The 24,932-nt window shown below is 56.3% G+C and overlaps 2 protein-coding genes across 9 annotated transcripts; both read left to right on the top strand.

Moving 5' to 3' along the window:
• The first annotated feature begins 4,541 nt into the window (after window positions 1–4,541).
• Window positions 4,542–20,736, top strand: FANCE (FA complementation group E). Of its 4 annotated transcripts, none has more exons than XM_051854807.3 (10): window positions 4,542–4,685; window positions 10,353–10,986; window positions 11,519–11,563; window positions 11,953–12,021; window positions 12,280–12,423; window positions 13,029–13,152; window positions 13,328–13,406; window positions 14,596–14,662; window positions 16,606–16,731; window positions 20,208–20,736. In XM_051854807.3, the coding sequence occupies exons 1-10, from the start codon at window positions 4,663–4,665 to the stop codon at window positions 20,307–20,309; spliced, it is 1,413 nt and encodes a 470-aa protein (XP_051710767.1). In that variant the 5' UTR covers window positions 4,542–4,662; the 3' UTR covers window positions 20,310–20,736. The 4 variants fall into 4 exon arrangements, 3 of the variants coding, with proteins under 3 accessions (XP_051710767.1, XP_002714679.1, XP_008261041.1); XM_002714633.6 differs by lacking the exon at window positions 4,542–4,685 and adding an exon at window positions 5,982–6,411; XM_008262819.5 differs by lacking the exons at window positions 4,542–4,685; window positions 11,519–11,563 and adding an exon at window positions 5,982–6,411.
• Window positions 20,737–21,835: 1,099 nt separating this feature from the next.
• RPL10A (ribosomal protein L10a) lies at window positions 21,836–24,069 on the top strand. 5 transcript variants are annotated; one of them, XM_002714629.6, is made up of 6 exons: window positions 21,836–21,873; window positions 22,113–22,187; window positions 22,273–22,353; window positions 22,713–22,861; window positions 23,473–23,645; window positions 23,867–24,069. In XM_002714629.6, exons 1-6 carry the CDS (start codon window positions 21,869–21,871, stop codon window positions 24,035–24,037), a joined length of 654 nt encoding a protein of 217 aa, XP_002714675.1. In that variant the 5' UTR covers window positions 21,836–21,868; the 3' UTR covers window positions 24,038–24,069. The 5 variants fall into 5 exon arrangements, with proteins under 5 accessions (XP_002714675.1, XP_089190170.1, XP_069930258.1 ...); XM_089334044.1 differs by having other exon boundaries at window positions 22,273–22,609; XM_070074157.2 differs by having other exon boundaries at window positions 22,036–22,187.
• The last annotated feature ends 863 nt before the right edge of the window (window positions 24,070–24,932 follow it).

Here is a 24,932-nt window from a genome sequence, read left to right as displayed (position 1 = left end):
TATTGAATTTTCTCCATATATATATATATATATATATATATTGGACAGGCAGAGTTAGACAATGAGAGAGAGACAGAGAGAAAGGTCTTCCTTTTTCCGTTGGTTCACCCCCCAAGTGGCCACTACGGCCGGCGCGCTGCAGCCGGCGTGCTTCGCCAATCTGAAGCCAGGAGCCAGGTGCTTCCTCCTGGTCTCCCATGCGGGTGCAGGGCCCCAGCACTTGGGCCATCCTCCACTGCCTTCCCAGGCCGCAGCTGAGAGCTGGACTGGAAGAGAAGCAACCCGGACAGAATCCGGTACCCCAACCAGGACTAGAACCCGGGGTGCCGGCGCCGCAGGCAGAGGATTAGCCAAGTGAGCCACGGCTCTGGCCTCTTAATATTTTTATTCTCATTAGTGTTTTATTGATCATCATAGTTCCTGTAACAACAATATTTGTGAAGCGAATACAATTTTTTTCTAGACCTAGTTATTAGTATTACTCAGTTGATCAAAGCAACTTAAATACACATTAACGGTTAATTATTAAATAACAAAAAACTTTCTTTAGCAATCTGCCGCTGAGCTAGGAGCTTTTCCTTTTCCCCCAGAAGCTCATGTATCCTTGGATAAATATTACTTAATTGTTAGAATGAGACAGGCTCAAGGCCAACTCCGTTGCTATTTTTACTCTTTGTACACCCATGCATTCGGGAAATCTTGCTGACATAAACAGGTGCACAGGAATGATAGGTGTTTTGCTGTTGTAGGATCACTCAAGTTGTTTTCTTAATTTCCTCTGATAAACGCCAGAAATTACACAGTGGTCTGTTGTCACAATGAGCTGTTGAGTGACCTTACACTCGACACCCTGGCCCTCAGCAGTGCCACTAAAAGCAGCAGTCACCGCCGTCGAGGGCACCTTAGTAGGGACTATAATTGTACTGGCGTTTGTCACCAGCACCTCAGCAGCCTCCCCTGCCTAGAGGAAGCCCCCACCCTGCGGTCACCATGTTGCCAGTGCCGTGGGCCCTGTGCCAGCCTGCACTGCTCGTGGTCCTCCACGCCCTTGCTGCAGGGCCTGGACAGGGGAGCCGGGCAGGGCTGGATCCTGTCTTTATTTCAAGTCTGCTATTTCCTTCATTGTGTGTTTGTTTGTTTGTTTTTTGGCATGAGTTTTGGTCTTTTGAAATAAAATAGTATTTCTCTCACGTACTTGGCTTTTCTGGTATTCCCTGAAATTTCATGTCCGAGGCGAGTGCCTCACTCACCTGCCCGGGTCCCGTCCTGGGGCCGGGTTCCCTCACGGGGGCGGGGACGAGGGAGCATTGACTAACCGTCCGGCTCCTTCAGCAGCGAGATCCTCCTGTACCTGTCACCAACTTCCCTCCCGCTGCCTGCTTCTGGGCCAGTGCCCTGCCCTCGGACACCACCTGGGAAAGAGGTGGGAGCCACGCCCCTGCAGACCCTCGCCGCAGACTGGGTCAGCCTGGGTTCTCGAGGGACGAGAACCCCGCTGCCGTGGCCACCTCCCGAGGGAGCTCCAGGCGACGCAGGGGGTTGCATGACAAGGACAGAGTTGCCCCCACCTCCTTCCCGTGCCCAGCCCAGACCTGGACGCATAGTAAACTCACAAACACCTGCCCCGCTCGCCTCCGCCCCCTCTCCTCCACCTCCCACGGGACCGTCAGCAGCCACTGGGTGGTGACAGTGATGAACACAGCAGTGACAACAACTCAGGGCCTGCTGCGTGCCAGGCGCTCCAGCTGCTCCCTCTAAGTGTGACACAGCCCATGACATGGGTGCTGTCATCATCCCCACTTCACAAACAAGGAGACTAAGGCAAGGCCACCAAGAAGTAGAGGGGTGCCTGGCAGAGCCGGATGCATAATCTGGGGGGTCCTCTGCGACTATACAGGGCTCTACCCTTCAAAAGAGATTTATTTAAGTGACAGAGAGAGGTAGAGAAAGATTATCCATCTACTGGTTCACTCCCCAAATGGCCATAACAGCCAGGAGCCTGAAACTCCATCCGGGTCTCCCAGGTGGATGTGGGGGCCTGAGCACTCAGACCACCTCCCGCTGTTTTCCCGGGTGCATTAGCAGGGAGCTGGATAGGAAGCAGAGCAGGTAGCCGTCACACCAGCGCTCATGTGGGATGCTAGCATCGCAAGTGGCGGCTTAACCAGCTGCCTTTGGAGGCGACCCTGGTACCAGAATTTGAACCCAGAATTCTGACTCTAGAACCCTGGAGGAAGTCATCACTGTGCCTAACCGAGCGCCTGGGAGGAGCGGACGTGGCTGCTTCCTGTCTAAGGGAGGAAACCAAGCATCAGACGAGTTACTCACGCAGGTTCCCCAGGGCCAAGTCGGGAGCCTGCTTCCTCTCACTGATCACACAAGCTGTCTCTCGAGAGAACACAAAGGCAGGAACTGAAACAGGGCTCCGAATGACCCAGACACTGTCTTGGCCACTTGGTCTTCGGGGCCCGCCAGCGGGCTATTGAGCCGCCACTTTGCCACCGGGGATCTTCCCCGAGTCCCTTCTCCCCGCTCGGCTCCGAGTCCCAGGTGAGCTGGCTCTGAGCCCTGTGCCTCACTCTCCTCTTTCCCCTGCCACTATCAACATCCATGGCCTGGAGGCCCCCTGCGGTGGGACCACCTGTCACCCTGCAAGGGCCCCAGTTGGAACTGACCTCCACCCAGGGTCTTGGGCTTCTGAAACACGGCCACAGAGGCACGGAGAGTCTCTCTCCTCTGGGAATCTGCAGGAGGTAGCAGGTGGAAGGGACAGACACCCTGCTCAGAGGCCCTGCAGGAACCCTGGTCTTGCAGCCCGCTGCTGCCCACCCCCGGTGCTCGTGCCCGTGCCCATGATGCAGACAGGGACAGCCAGGAACGGCCGCCAACCTCCTTGCTGGCCAGCACCACCAGGCCAGGCTCCAGGCCCCGGCAAGGCCCCTACCCTCCCTCTTTGATGCTATGGCTAAAGTTGAGTCGAGGGCAGACATTTGGCGGTGTTTAAGATACCTCTTGGGGACACATACACACATTCTGGAGTGCCCAGGTTAGAATCCTGGCTCCACTTTTATTTTTTTAAAACATTTATTAATTTATTTGAAAGTCAGGGTTAACAACAGCCAGGGCTGGCTAAGATGAAGCCAGGAGCCAGGAACTTCTTCTGGGTCTCCCATGTGTGTGCGGGGGCTCAAGGACTTGGGCCATCTTCCAGTGCTTTCCTAGGTCATTAGCAAGGAGCTGGATCAGAAGAAGAGCAACTGGAACATGGACCAGAGCCTATATGGGATACCGGTGCTGCAGCCAGAGGTTTTACCTGCTACGCCACAATGCTGGCCCCTTGGCTCCACTTCTGATTCCAGCTTCCTGCTAAGGTGCACTTTTGGAGCTATCAGGTGATGGTAGACCTGGACTGAATTTCTGGCTCCTGGCTTTGGCCTGGCCCAGCCCTGTGGGCATTGGGGAGCAAACCTGATCGTTCTCTGTTTATATATCTCTCTGTCTTTCAAATAAAATGAAAAATTTTTTTTATTTTTTTTATTTTTGACAGGCAGAGTGGACAGTGAGAGAGAGAGACAGAGAGAGAAAGGTCTTCCTTTGCCGTTGGTTCACCCTCCAATGGCCGCCGCTGCAGCCGGCGCACAGCGCTGATCCGATGGCAGGAGCCAGGATCCAGGTGCTTTTCCTGGTCTCCCATGGGGTGCAGGGCCCAAGCACCTGGGCCATCCTCCACTGCACTCCCTGGCCATAGCAGAGAGCTGGCCTGGAAGAGGGGCAACCGGGACAGAATCCGGCGCCCCAACCGGGACTAGAACCCGGTGTGCCGGCGCCACAAGGTGGAGGATTAGCCTATTGAGCCACGGCGCTGGCCCAAATAAAATGAAAATTAACACAAAATTTTTTTTAATTAGTTAAAAAGAGGAAAAGAGGTCCCCTGGACCACTGCTGGCCCATATGGAGACTGCAAGAATTGTAGCAGGGTTTCCTTAAGACACTTTACTGCCATCTGCTGGAAGACAGTGGAAACAAACGGGGCATCTACACTGTGAGGCTAGCGGCGCCTGCCTAGATACGGTGCACTGGTGCTATGTGCAACCTGCCCTGCCTTATGTGTGAGCCTCAGGTGCTCCTCGTTCCCGGGGAAACCAGGCTTTTAGGAGTGGTCTCCTCTTCCGCGCTCTCACAGCCGGATCTGCTGTGGGTTCTTCACGCAGAGGAGCGGCTGTGCCCCTCAAATCTGACTGCATCCGCCTGCGCCTGCATCCTGTTAAGGCCCTGACCTCTGGTCCTCCCCAGCCTGGGAGAACACAGCTGGCCTCTGGGAGCGAGGGGTCACAGCAGGGACATGGGGCAGAGGAGGCCGCGGGCCACAGCTTCTAATAAATGTCTGTGACAAACGTGACCCCTGTGTCTGGTGTCTGTGACGTCAGCAGTGTGTGTGTAGCTGCAGCACCTCTGTGTTAGCTGCAGCCGCCCGCCTGGTGTGCGAGCCCTCAGTTCCCCTGCTCCTGGGCAGCTGGGGTTGCGGCCGATGGGCTTCCACTGCTTCCCCTCCCCCTCCCAGGTGCAGGGCTCAGCGTCTTCCCCAGGGAGCACCCAGAGGCCCGTGTGTTCTTTGGGGACTACGCCCTGAGCAGGACCTTCTGGGGCTCAGAACTCAGCAGGATGCTGTGGCAGCCAAGATCAAGGTGAGGAAGAGGGGCTGGGGGTGTATGTGATAGATCTTTCTCTTCAGGGGCTTGACGGGGACAAGAGTACAAGTCCTCCACCCCCGGGAAGTGCCCCAGGGACACAGCGGGGGACACAGGTGGGATGGAGGACTCCCAGGAAGGAAATGTTCCTGCCCTCTTGCCAGGGCCTTGTTTTTTTTTTTTTTAATATTTATTTAGTTATTGAAAAGTAGAATTACAGACAGAGCGGGAGGGGGAGGGGGAGAGAGAGATCTTCCATCTGCTGGTTCATTTTCCATATGTCCACAACAGTCAGGGGTGGGCCAAGCCAAAGCCAGGAGCTTCTTCTGGGTTTCCCACATGGGTGGCAGCGGCCCAGAGCTTCGGTCATCTGCTGCTACTTTCCCAGGTGCACTGGCAGGGAGTTGGGCTGAAGTGGAGCAGCTGAGACTCCAAAAGGCGCCATTATGGGATGTTGGCACTGCAGACTGCAGTTTAACCTGCTATGCCACAGCACCAGCCCCAGGTGTTTTTTTTTTTTTTTTTGAGATTTATTTACTTATTTATTTGAAAGACAGTTATAGAGAGAGGAGAGACACAGACAGACAGACAGACACACACACACACACATACACTGATCTTCCATTTGCTTGTTTACTCCCCAAATGGCTGCAATGACAGGGGCTGGACCAGGCTGAAGCCAGGAGCCAGGCACTTCTTCCGAGTTCCCACGTGAGTGCAGGGTCCCAAAAACTTGGGCCATCTTCCACTGCTTTCCCAGTCCCGTTAGCAGGGAGCAGGATCGGAAGTGGAACAGCCAATACAGGAACCTGTGCCCATATGGGATGCTGGCATTGCAGGCGGCAGCTTTACCTGCTATGCCCCGACACCAGCCCCTCAAATTATTTTTAATTAAATGGCTTCGGTTATACCGATGGCATTGACTTTTACTGCAACCCCATTCTCAGGGATATGTGGACATCCAATAATATTTCTGGTGAGGATGGAAACTCAAACGATGACGGTCTTTGGCCTATGGAAAAGGTGAAGCTAAGTGGGCTGTTAAGTTGTGGTCAAGCCTTATCGCAAAGCCTATGATTTACAAGCAACACGGGCATCAGCTAAAAGATAGGACATTTTTGACCCCTGGCATCCATTCTGTCCACTACTTCGGAAGTGATGGAGGTGGCGGCTTTGGGTCAGTTCCCGAGGACCCGCCCCTCCACGAAGCCCCGCCCCACTCAGGGCTAACCCCGCCCAGGGAACGCCCATCCTGGCCCCGCCCCACTTTCTGCCCGGGACCGTTCTCGACCCCGCCCTTTCCGGCCTCGCACCCCGCCTCCCACTCCGAACCCGCTCCCCGCTTCCACTCTTCCCCTCAGGACCGCGCGCCGGGGGCTTCAGCCGGGTGTGGCGGGCGCTAGAGGGGTTCACCGCGGGGTCCTCGGTTTTCCCAACCCAGAGCGGAGGCGGCGCGGCGCCCGAGCCTGGGCATGGCGGCCCCAGACGCGGCGGCCGCTGCGGCGGCTGAGGGCGCGGGGTCGGCCCCCTGGGCGCGGCTGGAGGCCCCCGCCCGCCTGCTGCTGCAGGCGCTGCAGGCGGGGCCCGAGGGCGCGCGGCGCGGCCTCGGGGTGCTGCGGGCGCTGCGCCGCCGCGGCGGGGAGCCCTTCTGCTGGGGCGGCTTCCTCGAGGCGCTGTGCCGGGAGGAGCCGGTCGTGCAGGGGCCTGACGGCCGCCTGGAACTGTAAGTCCCCCACGGTCACGGGAGGCGGGGACCGTGTAGGTATGCTTATGTATAAAAGGTACACGTGTGTTAACATATGCACATCATAGGGGCTGGCGCTGTGGCGCAGCGGGTTAAAGCACTGGCCTGAAGCGCAGGCATTCCATATGGGTTCCAGTTCTGGTCCGGCTGCTCCACTTCTGATCCAGCTCCCTGCTATGGCCTGGGAAAGCAGTGAAAGATGGCCCAAGCCCTTGGACCCCTGCACCCGCGTGGGAGACCCGGAAGAAGCTCCTGGCTCCTGGCTTTGAATCGGCCCAGTTTCGGTCATTGTGGCCATCTGGGGAGTGAACCAGCGGATGGAAGACCTGTCTCTGCCTCTCTCTGTGGCTCCGTCTTTCAAGTAAATGGAATAAATCTTTAAAAAAAATGTACATCATATAATGCACAAAAATGGTTAGAACATTTAAAAGGTGGGATAAACCGCTAAGCCTGGTGGCTTCATCCAGTTCCTTTTTGAAACATAAGAACTTTAAGGCAAGATCACTTTTTTTATTTTTAAGATTTATTATATTACTTGAAAGGTAGAAAGAGAGCCAGCAGGAAAGACACAGGTCTTTCGTCCACTGGCTCACTCCCCAGATGGCTGCAGTGGCAAAGCCAGGAGCTTCATCCGGTCTCCCACCTGCGTGTTGGGGCCCAGGTACTTGGGCCGTCTTCTGCTGTTTTCCCAGGCGCATTAGTAGGGAGCTAATTGGAAGTGGAACAGCCAGGAGCAGCCAGACTGGAATCCACAGCCATAAGGGATGCAGTGGGCACAGGCGGGGGCTTAACCTTTTCTGCCACAACACTGGCACGACACGTCAGTTTCCTTAATACTCACGGGATTGTTGACTGTGAGACTGTATGTCAGCGTTCTTTATAATTTAGTTTTCTGAATGACTTTGAGTTTATTCATTTGTTTTTAAAGATTTACTTATTTCTTTGAGAGGCAGAGTTACAGAGAGAGAGGGAGAGTTAGAGAGAGAGAGAGAGAGAGAGATCTTCCATCGGCTGGTTCACTCCCCAGATGGCCACAACCACCAGGGTGAGCCAGGTGGAAGCCAGGAGCTTCATCCAGTCTCCCACACGGATAACAGGGCTCCAAATTCTCGGGCCATCTCCTCTGCTTTTTGAGTTTGGTGTTTTAAATACCTCTGCAGGCAGACAGCGTCTGCCAGGAGCAGAAGTGCTATTGGGTTGTGCTCCCATTACTAGTGTTATCTTCAGTTTTTTTGCAGGCTCCTTTGAAGTGACACGTCCACTTCGTTAGAACAGATGACGGGGCATCCATACATGCCCTTGGCTAGCATAGCTGATCTAAATACACAGAAAGTGGCCAAGGAGCGAGGGAGGTGCGCCTGCAGCCCCTCGTGGTGCAGGCCTTCCTGCTCTTTTTGGATACCCCTCCCCAAGCACTGAGCTGGAGACTGGTGTAGGAAGGCCAGTCTGTACGGGAAACATTAGTAATGCTTAATTTCTCAGCTTTTAGACAAATAAGTGGAAGTAGATGTTCTGTTATGTTCTTCACATACTGTATTTTGAATTTCTTTCTTTCAGCAGATGGGTCAGGAGAACATGTCCAAATCCCCAAATTGAAGGCTTTGGAAATGTTTGTTTAGGGGACTGGCTTCGTGGTGTAGTGGTTTAAGCCACCACTTGTGATGCCAGCATCCCATATGGGTGCTGGTTTGAGTCCCAGTTGCTCCACTTCCCATCCAGCTCCCTGCTAATGTGCCTGGGAAAGCAGTGAAAGTCCTTGGGCCCCTGCGACCCATGTGGGAGACCAGGATGAAGCTCCTGGTGCCTGGCTTCCACCTGGCTCAGCCCTGACTGTTGGGGCCATTTGAGGAGTGAACCAGTGGACGAAAGATCTCTCTCTCTCTGTAACTCTTTCAAATAAATAAGTCTTTAAAAAAAATGTTTATCCAGTTGTCTGCTTTATCTAAATAGAGTAAGGGTAAGAAGGGTTGCTTAAACTGGGGCCCTTGAATAGAACATGGATTTCCTTTGTAATCCTAGGTATTTTATTTAATTCACTTGCTGTGATTAGGGGCCCTAAAAAAGGTTAAGAACCCTTGTTGCAGGGTGGGTCTTCCCTTTCAGCCATCAAATACCCTCCCATCTCCCTCACATAGTATCTGTTTTGCATAAAGAAGTAGAGTTTGTGTGTTTCTCTCACATCCCAAGTGTCTGGGTGATGCACAGTCACGTTGGCAGGAGCTGAGGCATGATGGGTGCTGGGCTTGATGGCGCCATGACTTGCTGCGCACGGAACCTCAGGTCACACAGGCTCTGGGTTCTTGCTAGCAAAATTCCGGACGGCCATGTGTTGCATCGTGGGCCTCTGCAGCACCAGGAGGTAGTGCTGAGTAGAGAATGCTGGGTGCTTGTAGGAGGGTGTCTTCATTCTCTTCTTACTTCTGAGGCTCCGAAACAGCCTCTGTCCCCTCTGCCTCCCCCTTGGCTGCTGGGAAGCCGGAAGTGACAGTGAAAGGTTATTCTCTGGTCTCCTGCTTCCAGCTCCACTGCCTCTGGGAGGCTTGCTCACAGGGAGTTCATTCACTGAGGGTGTGCCCTGGGCCTCTGCTGAGTACTGGGACGCAGAGGAAGGAGACACTGCCTCTGCCTTCCGGGAGCCCATGGTTCAGTGAAAGGATCCTCAGAGCTGACCAGATGAGGAACCCTGAGAATTCTGGGGCATTGACTGCTAAGGGGTGGCCGCAGGGCCACCTGCTAAACATTACTACTCAGTATCCTGGGTATTATTTTTACTTAAAATCTGGAAATAACTTTTACATAAAATAACTTGAAAAGGGGCCAGCATTGTGGTGTACAGTGCCAGCATCCCTTATGGGCACTGGTTCAAGTCCCGGCTGCTCCACTTCTGATCCAGCTCTCTGCTATGGCCTGGGAAAGCAGTAAAAGATAGCCCAGGTCCTTGGACCCCTGCACCCATGTGGGAGACCCGGAAGAAGCTCCTGGCTCCTGGCTTCGGATTGGTGCAGCTCCAGCCATTGTGGCCAACTGGGGAGTGAACCAGCAGATGGAATACCTCTCTCTCTGCCTCTGCCTCTCTGTGACTCTGCCTTTCAAGTAAATAAATGTCTTTAAAAAAAGATGAAAAGAGCCGGCGCCGTGGCTCAATAGGCTAATCCTCCACCTTGCGGCGCCGGCACACCGGGTTCTAGACCCGGTGGGGGCGCCGGATTCTGTCCCGGTCGCCCCTCTTCCAGGCCAGCTCTCTGCTATGGCCAGGGAGTGCAGTGGAGGATGGCCCAGGTGCTTGGGCCCTGCACCCCATGGGAGACCAGGAAAAGCACCTGGCTCCTGGCTCCTGCCAGGATCAGCGCGGTGCGCCGGCTGCAGCGGCGGCCATTGGAGGGTGAACCAACGGCAAAGGAAGACCTTTCTCTCTCTGTCTCTCTCTCACTGTCCACTCTGCCTGTCAAAAAAAAAAAAAAAAAAAAAAAAAAAAAAAAAGATGAAAAAGCATAGATTTATTATACAGTAGGTTCCAATATGAATTCTTTTATATATATATATATATATATTTGAAAGAATGACAGAGAGAGACAGAAAGATAGCTTCCATCCACTGGTTCACTTAGCAGATGGCTGTCACGGCTGGGGCTGTATTGGGAGCTCAGCAGCCAGGATTTGAACTATTGCTCTGAAATGAGATGCTGTCATTGCAAGCGGGAGCTTAACCCACCCGTGGCACAGCACGACACCGGGCCACCTAACAGGAATTCTGGAGCTAAATTGCGTCAGAGAGGTCAAAGAGCAGGGCCTGGTGTTTAATAGATGCTCAGTACTCTCTCGTGCTGGCCCCAGCTCCATCCACACTGACTCTCGCGGGTCCTGCCTCCCGGCTCTACCCAGTCTGGTCTGATACGAAGTTGTTCTCCCTCTGCTACCCAGGAAACCGCTGTTGCTACGATTGCCTCAGTTATGCCAGAGGAACCTGATGACCCTGCTGATGGCTGTCCGGCCGTCGCTGCCCGAAAGCGGGCTCCTCTCTGTGCTGCAGATTGCCCGGCAGGACTGTGTCTCGGACCCTGACGCCTGGCTCCAGGCCCTGGGAGAACTGCTGCGGAGGGATGTGGGGGTCGGGGCCTCTGGCCAGGCACCCTCCCCACTGTCTGACAGTTGCCAGAAACAGCTCCAAGGCCTGTGTGGGCGGCTGGGACACGGGGGCAGGAGGTTGACATTGCCCCAGGCACCAGACCCCAAGGAGAAAGAGGAGGAAGAGGACAGGGACTCCCAGCAGCGTGGGAAACGCAGGAAGGAGCCCGAGGAAGAGCCTGCCACTTCTGATGGGGAGAAGGCCCCCAAAAGGTTGCGGTATTCAGAAAGGGAAGAAGAGGAAGACAAGGAAGAAGAGGAGGAGGAGGGGGGATCTGAGCACGAGTCACTGGAATCCCTGGCAGATGGAGGAGTCGTGGCACTGGTGGAGAGCCACCCTGTTGTGGGAGCGGAGAGCGGTGAGGCTGGCCGGAGCACGGAAGACGCGCGGGGCCCTGCTCTGAGTTTGGAGTTGCCCAAAGCTGTCCAGGTACTGTGGTGGGGAGGCTAGAGTGATCCTGCAGGACTGGGGAAGACTGGTTGGGGTGCTGTTTCCCAGTGGGGTGATTCGTCCGTGGAGCTGGGGGATGGGTGGAGGGTGTTCAGCTTCTACTCCACACGCTAGGGGTAGGGAGGGAGCCGTTAGAGGTGGAAATGCTCTAGTGTGGGCTCAGAGGGTAAAGTGTAAGGGGAGAGGCCCTGGAACTGCCCCCGACCACCCCTCCTGTGGGAGGAGAATCATGGCAGCATCTGCCTGCCCTCCCAGCCCAAAGCCTGGCTCTACCCCATTAGGCTTGGATACACAGAAGACAGCTTCAGACAGCTGGTCGCACATGGTCTTGCCTACTTTGGATTCTTAGATGCTTTTTAACACACAGGCTTCATGTTCTTGCTCTTTGCCCACCCCCTCCCACTGATCAGGGGCCAGGGGAGGGTTGCATCTCAGGAGAAGGAGCCAGGCCAGGGCTGGGGGCGTCATGGCTGGGGTGAGGACTTGGCATTGACTGGGCTCTCCCCAACAGGACCAGGTTCCCAGGCTGCAGCAGCTGCTGAAGACTTCTGGGAAGGTGCCTGGCCCTACCCTGCTCACCACAGCTTCCTTTTGCTTCTGCCCAGCCCTCAGCCATGCCCAGGGAGGCCCAGTGCAGTGAGCATGGGCAGGTGGGGGAGGCAGGGTTGGAGTGATGGCATGCTTGCGTGAGCATCCCAGAGCGTACCTCACAAATGGAGACGGCTCCAGCTTCCGCAGGCCCAGGCCGCGCGTGATGCCTTGAGCCCGCTGTCACACACGTGGCCCATCGCTGAAGCTGCCTTACGTGGTACATGCCTGTGCAGACCCCTCTCCTCCAATGGCCCCTTCCAGGATCTCTGCCACTGCCCTTGCCAATGGAAGGGTGGCCTCGGTGACTTGTCACTAAGCCCCCTGCCAGCCCTGACGTAGGATTTGCCTCCCTAGGGATTGGAGGGGTTCGAGGACGCCCCCCCAGTGGAGCTGCAGCTACTCCACGAATGTAGTCCTGACCAGGTGAGTCCAGAAAGGGATCCTGGCCTCGAGGTTACCACTGCGCTTCCCTGCGTTTTCTCGTTTAAGTTAGTTTCCATACCTCGTGGGAGTTTTCTGGGGTCAGGGTGGTTTCTTTCAGCTCCCAGTCCCCTCTCCCAGGGCAGCTGTCGGCCTTTGCCTTGGAACGTCGGTGCCCTGCCCCTTCTGTTGCCCAGCTGGCTAGTGACAGCCTGGCCGGGACAGACTGAGCGTCCCTGCGCCTTCCTGCTGCTGTTGCAGGTGGACCTGCTGTGTGCCCAGCTGCAGCTCCCCCAGCTCTCCGACACGGGCGTCCTGCAGCTCTGCACCTGGCTGCTGGCCCTCTCCCCAGATCTTAGCCTCAGCAATGCGACTGTGCTGACCAGGAGCCTCTTTCTTGGACGGGTAGGTACATCGCAAGGCACTGGGAGCACCAGGGACCCTGGGGAGAGCGTCTGAAGAGCCCTCTGCAGGGGGTGCCTGGGAGAAGGGCTTCCTGAGCAGTCTAGGGTAAAGGATGCTCAGGGCTGGCATTGTGGCGTAACGGGTAAGCCGTCGCCTGCAATGCCGGTAATCCATGTGGGTGCTGGTTCAAGTCCTGGCTGTTCCATTTCCAATCCAGCTCCCTGCTGATGCACCTGGGAGGGCAATAGAAGATAGCCCAAGTCCCCAACTGGGAGACCTGGATGAACCTTCTGTCCTGGCTTCGGCCTGGCCCTGTCCTAGCCATTGAGGCCATTTGGAGATCTCTCTCTTTCTATGTAACTCTGCCTTTCAAAAAAAAAAAAAAAAAAAAAAAAGGATCCTGTCTCCAGCAGCAGGTCACGGTCCCCTGGACATCTGTCCACCCACGTGGCATCTGACCTTTCCCCAGGACCCTCCCAACAGCTGACCCAGGAGCCTTCTGGAGTTGGAAGCTGGGGAGGGTGGTGCATGTCTTTCCCACTGGGTGGGTCCATGTGTGTCCTGCAGGGAGAGCCTGGGCATTTCCCCTTCCCTGTCGGCTGCAGATCCTCTCCCTGACCTCCTCGGCCTCCCGCCTGCTCACGGCTGCCCTGACCGCCTTCTGTGCCAAGTATACCTACCCGTTCTGCAGAGCCCTCCTCGGCCCCGTGCTCCAGGCCTCAGGCACAGGTAATTCTGGAACTCTGCGGCCTTCACCCCAGGGCAGCCCTGGGAGGAGTTCGGTGGTAAAGGTGCCCGAGGCTTCCCTGCTGATGCCCCTACACCAGGCTGGTGTTCTGCCCCCAACCTCATCTTTTCCTGCCATATCTCCCCCAGACTTATCCCCTCTGCCCTCCCCCACCAGGTCTAGCTCAAACCGAGTTGCTGTGTTGCCTTGTGAAGGACAAGTCCCTGGAGCCGGCCACACGGGTTCTAATGCTAGAGTGAGTGTGCAGCCCCCATGCTGCCCCCATTGCCACCTTCTCCACTGGCCAGGCCTGCTCCTGGCACTCTGAGGTTGGAGATGGGCACCAGACCCCATGCCTCAAAGACAGGCCACGGCACGGCCCGTGTCCCCCTCCCTGTCACCAGAACCCAGCCCGTGCCTTCCACCTGTGGGCCGTGCAGTTGCCATCCCATGCTCCTTCCAGAGCCCAGGGCCCCATTCTTCCTAGCTCTGGCTCTGCAGAGTGTGGGACTCGTCCCGGGCTGGGTGCCTTGAGGACTACAAGGCAGGGGCCAATGGGCCCTGCTGTGGGCTGCCACAGCACAGCTGTTGACTGACATGGTCTCAGATCCCAGCCTTGCTGTCCATTTCAATGTATGAGCTCAGACAGTGGACTCGATTCCCTGGGCCTCAGTTTTCTCATGGCAAAGGAGGGTGATACTCACTTAATAGGGTTCTGTCAGACATTAAGTTTGATAATACGTGTAACGTAGGCACACTCTTTGGCATCCAGTAAGTGCTCAGAATCAGTATGAAATTGGTGTTAAACTGTTAAAATTGGGGAGTCAAGGCACAGACATGTGAGACAATCAACTCTGTTGAACACAGACGTGCAATGCATCATGGGAAGTGTGAGCGGGGGACAGCCCCCGAATCATGCCAGCCCCCAGTGGTCAAGCACTTCCTCTGCTTTGGATTCTCAGTCTTCATGCGGGGTTGTGATGCAGGTGGAAAAACCCCTCAGAGAGGTGCAGGGACTTGGCCAAGGGTCACACAGCCAGCCAGTGGTATCACACCTGGCGTCAAACCCAGGCCTGCGCACCCAAGGAGCGTGACTGGGCACACTGTCATTTCCGCCAAGGGGAGGGCCGTGCAGCTGAGCGGCAGGTGGGGTCCTGCAGGGAAGGCTCCCCTTGCCTCACCTGCTCTCCTGAGTCGCCTTTGCCGTTGCCCGTCAGGATGCACTCTCGCCTCCTGGTTGTGTTTAGGGACCTTTGTACCTCTCACTACCAAATCCTTCCTTGTCAGCCCCTGGGGATCTTGGGGTTGCCATCTTCCTCGCACACCCTTGGGCTCTGCAGCCAGAGCCCCTGCTGCTGGGGGTGGGCTTCCCAGGGAATGGGAGCAGTAGATCCCCAGGCTTGGGTGCGAGTCCAGGCCTCACTCAGCCTGCCTCTGCTTTGCAGGCAAATCTTGGATCTGCCCTGGAAGGAGGAGACTTTCTTGGTGTTGCAGTCACTCTTGGAGCAACAGGTGAGCCGGCTGCCTTGGGGTAGAGTGGACCAAGAACGGCTGCAGGGCTGTGGAGGGCCGCAGGGCTCCTGGGTTGAGTCCCTCAGGGATGGAGGGGCAGGCTGGACAGCTGCCCTGCAGCGGGCACCCTGTAGCAGTGGCAAGGCAGGTAGCCGGGGCTTGACTGTAGGGTCCATCCGGTTCCACCTCCCCCATCTGTAGGGCTTGGACATGGGTGTTTTGGTGTGTGTCAGCTTTCTTTTTGAATAGGTAATCATGTGTTCACAACTTTGTGTTTTAAGTTTATTTATTTATGGTCATCTACTTGAAAGGCAGAGAGACAGAGAGAGATGTCTTCCATCCACTGGTTCACTCCTCAAATGACTGCAAGAGCCAGGGTCAGGCCAGACTGAAGCCAAGAGCTCAGAACTCCATTCAGGTCTCCCATGTGGGTGGCAGGGGCCTAAGCACTTGAGCTGTCCTCTACTGACTCCCAGGATGCACTAGCAGGAAACTGGATCGGAAGCAGAGTACCAGGGCCTGAACTAGTGCTCTTCTAGGGGATGTGGTGTCCTAAGCGATGGTGTAACCCACTGCACCACCATGCCCACCCCCATGTGTTCATAATATTTATTTATTTATTTTAAAGATTTATTTTAAAGAGAGAGAGAGAGAGAAGGACAGACAGAAAGGTCTTCCATCTGCTGGTTCACTCTCCAAATGGCCACAGTGACTGGGGCTGGGTCAGACCAAAGCCATAAGCCAGGAGCTTCTTCCCAGTCTCCCACATGGATGGCAGGGGCCCAAGGACTCAGGCCATCTCCTGCTGCTCTCCCAGGCCATTAGCAGGGAGCTGGATTAGAAGTGGAGCAGCCGGGACTTGAACCAGGATGCTGGTGCTGTAGGTGGCAGCTTAACCTGCTGCACCACAGCACCGGCCCTGTGTGTTCATAATTTTAAAAGCTCAAAAGGAGGCCGGCGCCACGGCTCACTAGGCTAATCCTCCGCCTTGTGGCGCCGGCACACCGGGTTCTAGTCCCAGTCGGGGTGCCGGATTCTGTCCCGGTTGCCCCTCTTCCAGGCCAGCTCTCTGCTGTGGCCCGGGAGTGCAGTGGAGGATGGCCCAGGTGCTTGGGCCCTGCACCCCATGGGAGACCAGGATAAGTACCTGGCTCCTGCGGTGCGCTGGCCACAGCGGCCATTGGAGGGTGAACCAACGGCAAAGGAAGACCTTTCTCTCTGTCTCTCTCTCTCAACTGTCCACTCTGCCAGTCAAAAAAATAAAAAATAAATAAATAAAATTAAAAAAAAAAGCTCAAAAGGATGCAGTGAGGAAGAGTCCCCGTTTCTCCCCAGCCGTGCAGGTTCCCTTCCCCGGGCTAGCCAGTGCCAGAGCTGCAGAGGAGCCCTCTCGGAGCTGCTGTGTCCACCGGGGTTGGGGTGCCCCAGGGCCAGGGCTCTGCACCCCACTGCTCTTGCTTAGCAAGGGATTTGCCTCCCTTGTGTCTGTCTTAGGTGAGCGGCCTCACTGCTCTACGTCTCAGTTTTCTCACCCAAACAAGGGGGGGTTCTGCCAGCACCTCCCCCAGACACCAGGCAAAGCCTAAGTGAGCTCGTTGGTGTAAAGTGCCCGGGGTGCCTGCTGCGCCGTGGTTACACACTGCTGTTAGGAGGGTGCAGGTGATCACACAGGCCCCTCGCTCCTGTGTGTCTCTAACCACGGTTTCCTCTGGGTCCTGGTCTGAGCCTGAGCAACAGTAGCCGCCGTCCCCTGAGGCCCGCGTGTCAGCTCCTATGTGCGTGACCTCAACCTTTTTGCAGGGTTAGGTATCACGAGTCCCACTTTACCCATGTGGAAGCCGGGGCTCAGTCTGGAAGTGGGGGAGTTGGGAATTGAGTCCGGGGTCGGCAGGATGCGGAGCCAGGGCCTTCTCCTAACAATGCTCCACCTCCCAATGCTGCAGGTGGCGATGACCCCCGAAAAGTTCAGTGTCCTGATGGAGAAGCTCTGTAAAGAGGGGCTGGCGGCCCCTGCCTCCATGGCCTGCGCCAAACTCATGCTGACGGTGATGACCAAGTACCAGGCCAGCGTGAGTGCTGACAGGGGCTGCTCTGGGCCTGCCCCGAGGGGCTGCAAATACATTTGCCAGGGAGAAAACCCCGAGCTGTTAATCTGGGAAGACACACGCTCAGACGCAGGACTGGGGAAAGAGCGTGCTTGTGAGTTCCTTCATGCAGCCAACACCTCTTTGAGCCCCGTGCTGTGCAGGCTGTCGGGAAATCAACAGTGACCATAATACAGTCCACTGCCCTTGAGACAACCCTGTCCCTCAACCCGCGGCCAGTGAGAGGGGAAAGGGGTGGTAAGCAGATTTCTGTGATGTGTGCAAGAGCCAGGTAAGAGGTGTGCATGCGTGTTTCTGGCAAAGGAGGACGGGCTTCTTGTTTCTGGGTGGGAATTGGGACAGGCTTCCTGATGCTTATAGGGCGCGTGGTCGCCAAGGGTCCTATAATTATAGGGTGCATGGTTGCCAAGGGTCAGAGGTGGTGGAAGGGGCATTCCAGGGAAAGCGTCCCTGTGAGCAGTGGGTGACCTGCAAGGCGTTACTGCGGGAGGGGAGGGCCTAAAACAGAGAGTGGAGGGGTAAGGTCAGACCTCCACAGTTCTCATAGCTCGTGCTTCCGTAGCTCCTGCTGGGGCTCAGGCTTGCTTCCAAACCCCTCACGTACATGAACTGGCAGGCTTATTCTGTGTGTCAGCGCTAGGAGAGATGCTGTTATTAGCTCCGTTTGATGGATTAGGAAATTGGGATTCAGAGAGGTAAAAGCAACTTCCTTGGCACCCCAGGGCTGGGACTGGGAGCACTTTACGGAGGGCTCTGTAGGCTGTGTGTTGGCGCTTTACCTTGAAGTCCAGGTGATCTTACCTGTTGGCTTCTTACCCTTTTATGTATTTATTTATTTTTAAGATTTATTTATTTAGTTGAAAGGCAGAGTTACAGAGAGGTAGAGAGAGAGAGGTCTTCCATCTGGCTGGAAGCCCCTCTGGGTCTCTCACACGGATGCAGGGCCCAAGGACTTGGGTCATCTTCCACTGCTTTCCCAGGCCACAGCAGAGAGCTGGATCACAAGTGGAGCAGCTGAGAGCCGGCGCCGTGGCTCAATAGGCTAATCCTCCACCATGCGGCGCCGGCACACCAGGTTCTAGTCCCGGTTGGGGCGCCGGATTCTGTCCCGGTTGCCCCTCTTCCAGGCCAGCCCTCTGCTGTGGCCAGGGAGTGCAGTGGAGGATGGCCCAGGTGCTTGGGCCCTGCACCCCATGGGAGACCAGGAAAAGCACCTGGCTCCTGGCTCCTGCCATTGGATCAGCGCGGTGCGCCGGCTGCAGCGGCGGCCATTGGAGGGTGATCCAACGGCAAAGGAAGACCTTTCTCTCTCTGTCTCTCTCTCACTGTCCACTCTGCCTGTCAAAAAAAAAAAAAAAAAAAAACACAAGTGGAGCAGCTGAGACTCCAACCAGTGCTCAAATGGGATGCTAGTACTTCAGGTGGCAACTTTACCTGCTATGCCATGGTGCTGGCCCCATTTTCTTTTCTTTTTTAAAAAGATTTATTCGTTTATCTGAAAGGTGTAGATACAGAGAGAAGGAGATATCTTCCATCTGCTTGTTCACTCCCCAGATGGCTGCAATGGCTGAGGATGGGCCAGGCCAAAGCCAGGAGCTGGGAACTTCTGGATCTCCCATGTGGGTGCAGGGGCCCAAAGACTTGGGCCATCTTCTACTACTTTCCTAGGCCATAGCAGAGAGATAGATTGGAAGTGGAGCAGCTGGGACTTGAACTGTTTGCACCATCTTCTGCTGCTTTCCCAGGCGCATTAGCAGGGAGCTGGATTGGAAGTGGAGCAGCAGGGACCCAGCTAGTGCACATAGGGGATGTCAGCACTGCAGGTGGAGGCTTAACCTTCTCCACCACAGTGCCAAACCCTTGCCATTTTCTCTTAAAATTGTTCTTTAAGCTGGCGCTGTGGCTCACTTGGCTAATCCTCTGCCTGCGGTGCCGGCACCCCGGGTTCTAGTCCTGGTTGGGGCGCCGGATTCTGTCCCGGTTGCTCCTCTTCCAGTCCAGCTCTCTGCTGTGGCCTGGGAAGGCAGTGGAGGATGGCCCAAGTGCTTGGGCCCTGCACCCGCATGGGAGACCAGGAGGAAGCACCTGGCTCCTGGCTTCGGATCGGCGCAGCGTGCCGGCCACAGCACACCAACCATAGCAGCCATTTTTGGGGGGGTGTACCAACAGAAAAAGGAAGACCTTCCTCTCTGACTCTCTCTCACTATCTAACTCTGCCTGTCAAAAAAAAAAAATTGTTCTTTATAAATAGATTTGAGGGGCCAGTGCCATGGTGCAGTAGGTTAATCCTCTGCCTGTGGTGCCAGCATCCCATATGGGTGCCAGTTCTAGTCCCGGCTGCTCTTCTTCCAATCCAGCTCTTTGCTATGGTCTGGAAAGCAGTAAAAGATGGCCCAAGTGCTTGGACCCCTGCACCTGCATGGGAGACTGGGAAGCAGCTCCTGGTTCCTGGCTTTGGATCGGCCCAGCTCTAGGCTGTTGTGGCCATTTGGGGAGTGAACCAGCAGATAGAAGACCTCCCTCTCTGCCTCTCCCCTTCACTCTCTGTAACTCTACCTGTCAAATAAACAAACCTTCTAAAAAAATATATTTGAAAAGTAGACAGAAATCTTCCATCTGGTGGTTCACCATCTCAAGTGTCCACGGCAGCTAAGGCTGGACTGGGCCTAAGCCAGGAGTCGGGGCTCTTCTGTGTCTCCCATGTGGGCGGTGGGGACCCAGAGTAGTTGAGGCTCCACCTGCTGCTTCCAAGGATGCGTAGCAGCGGAAAGATGGAGTTGGAAGTGGAGCTGGGACTTGAGCCCAGGAACTGTGATGCGAGACGTAGAGCCTTAACCACTGCACCAACGGCTCACCCCCTGTACTCCCCCTGGAGGCCGGGAGGAATCCCAGGCCCGTGTGATGTTTTGGATCCAGAAAAGTCGACGTGTGAACATGCATCTGGTGCGTAGTTTCAGGGGACTCCTGGACCCCTGGAGACCCTCTGGAGGCCCTAGAAGAAAGACGTCTGATGTGAGAGGCATCAGAAGTGGCCTTAGATCCTCAGCCTGCCTGGTGACCGGCACATTTGCATTAAAAGAGGCCTTGAGCTCTGTCAGAAGGCAGCCTGTACAGTGTGGCTTTGAACCTATTTTCTCGTCTGTAGAATGGGAGCCTTGTAAGGTTTACATGAATTAATGCACATACGAGTGAGGTGTGTGTGTGTGTATATGTGTGTGTGGTGCTGTCTCACAGGGAGCGCCCGGGAATTGTTGACCCTGATTGGTGCGGCTGGCTTAGTGGGCCGTGTGCCTTCTGTTCGACTCCTGGTCTGTGGTTGGTTCATTGTGGTGAAGCGATGAGGTTGGATGGCCCGGAGCTTCCTCTTCCTTTTGTCCCAAGCAGAGCCCTCGGGGTAGTGGGAGAGGGGAAGGAGTTCTGACATTCTTCTCCCTCCTCAGATCACAGAGACCCAGAAGCTGGGCCTGGCCACGGCCCTGGAATCCAACACCACCTTCCTGAGGAAGTCCCTGCAGGCTGCCCTGCGACATCTGGCCTCCTGACCGCCCACCAGGGGACCCCTGGCCTGGAGCCCCTCACCTGACTCCTGCAGGACGTGGCTGCGCTGCCCCTAGCCTTGGAAGAGGGCTGAGCCCAGCTGTCCTGGGGACCAGCTGCCTCCCTGCTGCAGGCTGCAGAGAGGCTGCCGGGAGAGCAGGGCCCTCCTCCTGGGCTGGGGCCGGATGAGCACTGTTTGCAAAGGCTGCTGGCTCGCTTCTCATCACTTCTTGCTATGGCCACAGAGACCGGGCCGCTGGCTTAGGTCGGCCCAAAGCAGACCCAGGGTGGACACAAGGCGCTCCAGGAGATCAGCGTCCTGTGTGACAGCACACGTCTCCTGCTCAGGTGTGTGTCTGACCATCAGTGTTTCATGTGACTTGATAATAATTTATCGATGGTATTTAATAAAAAGGATGGTATTTAATAAAATGTCTTATTAGAAGCTGTGCTGCCTTCCCATTATCCCTGGGTGTGTACTGAACCTCCTGCCGCCCACCCTCACCCCCTGCCCAGTGACATGGGGCATCTTCTTGGTGGAAGCGACAGTTGTCGAGTTTCCTGAGTTCACCCAGATAGGGTGTGTCGGCCAGACTGTGTGTGATGTCGCCCACCCCAGCTGCCTGTGGATGGGGTGGGAGAGGTTCTGGAGTTGGGGGAGGCTGAGGGCTCTCTGGGCTCTTGAGGTTTCCTGCGGGCTGAGAAGAGAAAGGGGGACCCACTTGGCAGATGACACTTCATGAGTGTGCAGCACTGGGGGTTTCTTTCACATCTGTTTACTTATTTTTTAAAGATTTATTTATTTGAAAGAATTAGAGAGGTAGAGAGAGAGAGGCCTTCCATCCACTGGTTCACTCCCCAGATGACGGCAATGGCCAGAGCTGAGCTGATCAGGAGCCAGGAGCTTCTTCTGGGTCTCCCACGTGGGTGCAGGGGCCCAAGGCCTTGGACCATCTTTCTGGGCTCTTTCCAGGCCATTAGCGGGGATCTGGATCAGTAGTGGAGCAGCTGGGACTCGAGCTGGCCCCGCATGGACTGGCGGCGGCTTGACCGCGACGCCACAGCTCGGGCCCGTCTTTATTTTCGTAGACTCAACCCGTAGATGTTATTGTAGCAACCAAAAATTGAAAGCGCTCAGCCCTGACCCCCTGCAGGCGCTGAGGGATGAGGAACAGACAGCTTCCTTGGAAGCCATGAATCCCCGTGGGAGCAAGTTGACGGGGGAGGGAGGGCAGTGTGCGGAGAGCGCCGGGACCGCACGCCGTCCGCGGCCAGCACCGGGCTGTGCCCAGCCAATGTGACTGCTGAAGTTGGCCCCTGGACGCAGCGGCTGCGGATACTGCCGGGGTAGCAGATCTGCAGCCCCGCGGGTCCTAGCGCGGGTCCGGCGGCGAAGAGCGCGGCTGCGCCCTCCCGTGGCCGCAGGCGGCAGCGCTCCGCCGGGCTCGGGCTCTGGGGGGAGTAGGCTGTGGCACAAGGCAGTTCTCGCGAGAGCGGGAGCACTATTTGAGCGCATGCGCGAAGCCGGCTACTCTCTTTTCCGGTTACCGCGGCGCGAGGAGCCATGAGGTAAGCGGGGATGGGGGATATCCGTAGCCATCTGCGTTATTCGGGTAACCCCGCTGGGGGTACTCGCGCCGCCTCTCCCGGCGTTGCGTCTCTTGTTGGGCGCCGGCCTGCGGTCTCCTCTGCTCCCGGGTGCGGTGCCCAGGGAAGGACGGATTCCTCTAGGCCCTAGGAACCCGGCTCGGCGACCGGAACCCCGGAGGTGTCCCGGCGCTGAGCGCGCTCTGGCTTGTGTCCCGCAGCAGCAAAGTCTCTCGCGACACCCTGTACGAGGCGGTGCGGGAAGTCCTGCACGGGAACCAGCGCAAGCGCCGGAAGTAAGCGCGGCCCCGGGAAGGGCGGGCCGGGCCCCGGGAGGGGGTCAGGGCCGCCGCTGCTGACCTCGCGTCCTCTCTGCCCAAGGTTTCTGGAGACGGTGGAGCTGCAGATCAGCTTGAAGAATTATGACCCCCAGAAAGACAAACGCTTCTCGGGCACCGTCAGGTTGGCACCATCTCGCCCCACCCAGCCCTCAGGGCCCGCGCGCCCGCCTCCTCCCTTTGAGGCTCGCGCCGAGCCGAGGCGGGCGCGTGCGCGGCTGATGCGCTCGGGTAGTTCAGACCCCCTGCTCCGGGCAGGCGGGGCTGGACGGACCCCCACCCTGGGTCTTAAAACATGAGGGGAGGCGTGGGGAGGCCTCGGCCGAGCCCGCCGGCTAGTCTGAGAAGACAGGCTAGCTGCTGGTGACTGCACGCTCTGGGTAAGGCTCGGTGTCCGCTCTGGCCCCAGACCTCCCCTCCCCCGCTTCACCTGCCTTTGGGAGTCCCGGGCAGGGCATGACCTGGCTGTCCCCGGAAACACAGGCTGAAGTCCACCCCCCGCCCCAAGTTCTCCGTGTGTGTCCTGGGCGACCAGCAGCACTGCGACGAGGCCAAGGCTGTGGACATCCCCCACATGGACATCGAGGCGCTCAAGAAGCTCAACAAGAACAAGAAGCTAGTCAAGAAGCTGGGTGAGGGTGCCGCGGGGGCTGATGGGAACGTGTTCCTTGGGGTGCGAGGTCCGGCAAAGCAGGCGGGAGTTAGATAGGAGAGGGGCTGTCGTGGCTGGCAGGCTAGCCTGAGGGTGGGTTTTCTTAGTTTGCTGAGGCTTAAATTTTAAAAAGAGATGGACCAGGCATTGGTTTTCGTGTCAAGTCGAGGACCCAGGTGCTGGGGTGAGCCGTGAATTCAAGTTGGACCAACGTTGTGTTTCTTCCCTGGTCTTGAGCCCGTGTCGGGCAGGCAGTGATGTCAGACTTGTACAGATAGGAAATGTACCCTTGGTTGTAAAATGCCCAAACCCCACAGCCAGGACTACTGCAGCCCTCAGCCTAGAGTGGGGGCCACAGCACCCATCGCGCCTGCAGCATGTGGATCTGGGTCAGATCTCGGAGCAGTAAAAGTGCCGACGTTGCAGTTTACCCCGGGGACTGAGCCCACAGGTGTGGGGCGGTGCATGAGAACACCTGGTCTGGATGGGGCGCAGAGGCTCGGAGTGGATTTCTGTGATCTCTGTCCTGACTGGTTAGGAGGTCTGCCTCAGTGGACAGGCCCTAATCATCCAATGGCTTCTCGTTACCAGCCAAGAAGTATGACGCCTTTTTGGCCTCAGAGTCTCTGATTAAGCAGATCCCACGAATCCTGGGCCCAGGCCTAAATAAGGCTGGCAAGTTCCCCTCCCTGCTGACACACAATGAGAACATGGTGGCCAAAGTCGATGAGGTGAAGTCCACAATCAAGTTCCAGATGAAGAAGGTAAGAACTGTCGGGTGAAGGTGCAGAGGGTTCAGGTTTTACCCAGTCGCTCAGTGTGGCAGCCGTTAGGTTCCCTGGCCTGTACTTCAGTGGATGCATTGACAAGGTCTGGAATAACCTTGGTCAGCTCTCTCCCTGGGCCCAAGCACAGCTGGTCACCGAGGGTGGGGTGGGCTGGCCTGGCCGGCTGCCATGTGGACCAATCCTCCCCTCTCCCCCAGGTGCTGTGTCTGGCCGTGGCAGTTGGCCACGTGAAGATGACAGACGATGAGCTTGTGTACAACATCCACCTGGCTGTCAACTTCCTGGTGTCACTGCTGAAGAAGAATTGGCAGAATGTCCGGGCTTTGTACATCAAGAGCACCATGGGCAAGCCCCAGCGCCTGTACTAAAGCACACCCTAATAAACCCTGGTGCCACCGTCCCGTCTGCCTGTGATTGGGGCTGAAGGGCCTCGTGAGCTCACGGGGTGTCAGGGCTTTCTGTTCCTTGGTGAGGGGTGGTCGGGCACTGCTAGTGGTGGGTGAACCCTGTCCCGCTGCCATCAGTGTGGAGTCCTGTTCCATCTGTAGGGTGTGTGGCTCTCAAGCTAAGCCCTGAAACTCCTCATACACACCATCCATCAGTCATGGGTCCTTGGGTGGGTTTGTGGGCCCTCTGTTGAATGTTGCAAATCTTGTTCTGGTTTGGTCAGTAGCAGCAGGTAAATTATTCAGGAACATGGGCAACAGAGCTCAGAATTGGGGTTGATGGGACCCAGCATCAGAACAGCCCTGTCCCAGGCAAACCCAGGACTGGAAAGGTGGCTTATGGTGTGGAAAATGCCCATTAACTGGTCTTGCAAACTAACAGGTTAATCCAGGATTGATGCTTTCAGATGCATCAGCTTTGTGAATACTGAAGTCAAGGTCAGATCATTGTAGCTTTTAGATTGGAACTTGGCTTTAAGTAAGAGCTGCAGGCTGGGCCCAGTCCCGTGGCATAGGTGATTAAGCCTCCACCTTCAGTACGGGGTCCAGCTCATGCACTTGGGAGAGCCCACGTGTTTGGGAGACCAGGATGAGCCATTTGGGGAGTGAACCAGCCCATGAGAGATTCCGCTTTCTGCCTTAAAAAGCTGCAATCTGCAGGGAGGAGCTGTGAATTTCAGTAGCTAAGGAGGGCAAGTGGGGCTAAAAGATGTGTATTTGCTGCACTTTAAAGGACCCTTGTGCAGCTGCAAGTTTACATACTGAAGCTAAAATTGGGTGTAGGTGATTCCCCTCCCCTTGGACTAAACACTGATAT

This window comes from Oryctolagus cuniculus, chromosome 5 (assembly GCF_051225735.1).
Source record: "Oryctolagus cuniculus isolate XC-2025 breed Fujian yellow rabbit chromosome 5, ASM5122573v1, whole genome shotgun sequence".
Taxonomy (NCBI): Eukaryota; Metazoa; Chordata; class Mammalia; order Lagomorpha; family Leporidae; genus Oryctolagus; species Oryctolagus cuniculus.
Note: the sequence above shows the minus strand (reverse complement) of the source record. Positions and strands in the feature narration are given on the sequence as shown.

What these genes read in the sequence shown, in the direction of transcription:
- RPL10A (XM_002714629.6), top strand. An exon ending in AACCAGCGCAAGCGCCGGAA is followed by an intron (nt 22,188 to 22,272) that starts GTAAGCGCGGCC and finishes TCTCTGCCCAAG; the next exon opens with GTTTCTGGAGACGGTGGAGC. An exon ending in CGCTTCTCGGGCACCGTCAG is followed by an intron (nt 22,354 to 22,712) that starts GTTGGCACCATC and finishes CCGGAAACACAG; the next exon opens with GCTGAAGTCCACCCCCCGCC.
- FANCE (XM_002714633.6), top strand. Translation starts at nt 6,161, where the DNA reads ATGGCGGCCCCAGACGCGGCGGCCGCTGCGGCGGCTGAGGGCGCGGGG. An exon ending in ACACGGGTTCTAATGCTAGA is followed by an intron (nt 13,407 to 14,595) that starts GTGAGTGTGCAG and finishes TCTGCTTTGCAG; the next exon opens with GCAAATCTTGGATCTGCCCT. An exon ending in TGACCAAGTACCAGGCCAGC is followed by an intron (nt 16,732 to 20,207) that starts GTGAGTGCTGAC and finishes CTCCCTCCTCAG; the next exon opens with ATCACAGAGACCCAGAAGCT.